This window comes from Carya illinoinensis, chromosome 2, assembly GCF_018687715.1.
Source record: "Carya illinoinensis cultivar Pawnee chromosome 2, C.illinoinensisPawnee_v1, whole genome shotgun sequence".
In the NCBI taxonomy this organism is placed as follows: domain Eukaryota; kingdom Viridiplantae; phylum Streptophyta; class Magnoliopsida; order Fagales; family Juglandaceae; genus Carya; species Carya illinoinensis.
Window position 1 is genome coordinate 8915353 of NC_056753.1, and position 2142 is coordinate 8917494.

Below are 2142 nucleotides of genomic sequence, written 5' to 3' on the forward strand. Positions count from 1 at the left end.
TAGTTGATGGAGACGTGGTAATACGGGCTAATTATCAAGAGGCTCTTAATGGGGTAACGAAGGAAATGGATGGGCCTGCTAGAGAGGCTGTAGAGGATGGGCTTTTTGAGGTCCCGGTTGCATCTGGGCTGAGCCACATGAAGAGAGATGAATGGCCTAAACCCGACTCTTTCAATGGCCGTAAATGGAGTCGAAGGCTGTCATTTAGGAAAGAAACGACCAGCCCAAATTTCTGTTCTGATGCTTTAGCTCTGGAAGGAAATAAAAAGTGAAAACAGAGGAGTGGTAAACCAGAAACACTCCGGAAGGTGCGGATGAAGCATGAACCAGTTTCAGGAAGGATGGCTCTCAGTTTTGATGAGGCTAAGCAGGCGGCAACTTCAACATTATCGGCGATGGCTGTTGAGCAGCATCGCCGGCAGCAATGAAACTCTTAGCCTGGCATGCCCGTGGGCTTGGGAACCCACGAGGCATTCATACCCTCTGCGACTTGATGAAGAGGGAAGCGCCCGATGTTCTGTTTCTTCAAGAAACCAGACTTTGTGTACGTGAAGCTGAATACTGTAAGTTCAAACTTGGATTTTCGAATTGTTTAGCCGTGAGTGCTAATGGTAGAAAAGGGGGTATTGCTTTATATTGGGGAAGGGATGTAGCTATTTCTATTGTTAGTTACTCTTCTTTTCATATTGATGCTGCTGTGAGTGATGATTCTATAGTTGGGGGACAGTGGTTTTTAACTGCGATTTATGGCTTTCCTGAACCTAATTTGCGCTATAGATCTTGGGATCTTCTAAGGAGTTTAAAACGTGGAACTGGGGAGGCTTGGTTAGTTATGGGGGACTTAAATGAAATCATGTTTCAACATGAAAAACAAGGGGGGAATCCTAAACCAGAGAGTCAGATGGCAGCTTTTCGGGATGTTGTTGAAGAGTGTGAGTTAAGAGATTTGGGTTTTAATGGTTATAAATTTACATGGTCAAATAGAAGGGAAGGTAATTTATGTGTTAATGAGAGGCTTGATAGTTTCCTTGCTAACTCACTTTGGTGGAACTTTTATCCGAATGCAAAGGTTGTTCATGGGCTTGTGGCTTACTCTGATCACCTACCAATCTGGATAGATATAGAGGGTGAGGTCAAGATTTCTCATAAGAAGAAAAAACTTTTTCATTTTGAGGAAATGTGGCTGGGAAATTCTGATTGTGAGGCTTTAATTCAAAAGCAATGGCGTATGGGTAGTGCTCACTCAAGAATGGAGGATGTTGAGGGGATGATTCGGGAAAGTGGTTTGAAGTTACAGCTATGGAATAGAAATAAATTTGGGAATGTTCAAAAGAAGGTTCAAGAAGCTAAATTGAAACTGAAATAGGTCTATGATGATGGTCGAGGGACTGATATTTCAGCTATAAATGAGGCTAGAAAGGAGGTGCAGATATGGTTGGAGCAAGATGAAGTAATGTGGAGGCAGTGATCTAAGGTTTTATGGCTAAGAGAAGGGGATAAAAATTCACGATATTTCCATATGAAAGCATCTCAAAGAAGGAAAAAAAATAGTTTGAGGCGAATTCAAGATGATCAAGGGTAGTGGCATGAGAGAAATAACATGGATAAAGTCATTCTGGATTATTTTTAAGATTTATTTTCTACTTCAAGTCCGAATGAGTCTCTTCTTTTTCTGAATGGTTTAAGGGGTAGAGTCACACCAAACATGAATGAGGCTCTAACCAGTTTATACACTGCAGAGGAGGTCAAGGTAGCATTGCAACAGATGAATCCTTCTAAGGCCCCGGGTCCGGATGGAATATCGCCAATTTTTTTTCAAAAATATTGGCATGTGGTGGGCAGTTCAGTGACAGCGGTAGTTTTGAAAGCTCTCAACTCAGGTTCTTTCCCATCCTCTCTAAATCATACTTTTATTTCTTTGATTCCAAAGAAAAAGTCCCCTACTAGAATGTCGGACTATGGACCGATAAGCTTATGTAATGTGGCCTATAAATTGATTGCAAAAGTCATTGCTAATAGGCTAAAGTTGGTGTTAACAAGTATTATTGGGGAATGCCAAAGTGCTTTTGTGCCTGGGCGTTTAATAACCGACAATGTTCTTATAGCCTATGAATTAATACACTATCTGAGGCTGAAGAAAAC

General features: G+C 41.4%; 1 protein-coding gene across 1 annotated transcript; it reads left to right on the forward strand.

Moving 5' to 3' along the window:
- The first annotated feature begins 424 nt into the window (after positions 1-424).
- LOC122301682 lies at positions 425-1366 on the forward strand. The gene has a single exon (XM_043113077.1). The coding sequence runs from the start codon at positions 425-427 to the stop codon at positions 1364-1366; it is 942 nt and encodes a 313-aa protein (XP_042969011.1).
- The last annotated feature ends 776 nt before the right edge of the window (positions 1367-2142 follow it).

Coding starts and splice junctions, on each gene's coding strand:
- LOC122301682 (XM_043113077.1), top strand. CDS start 425: ATGAAACTCTTAGCCTGGCATGCCCGTGGGCTTGGGAACCCACGAGGC.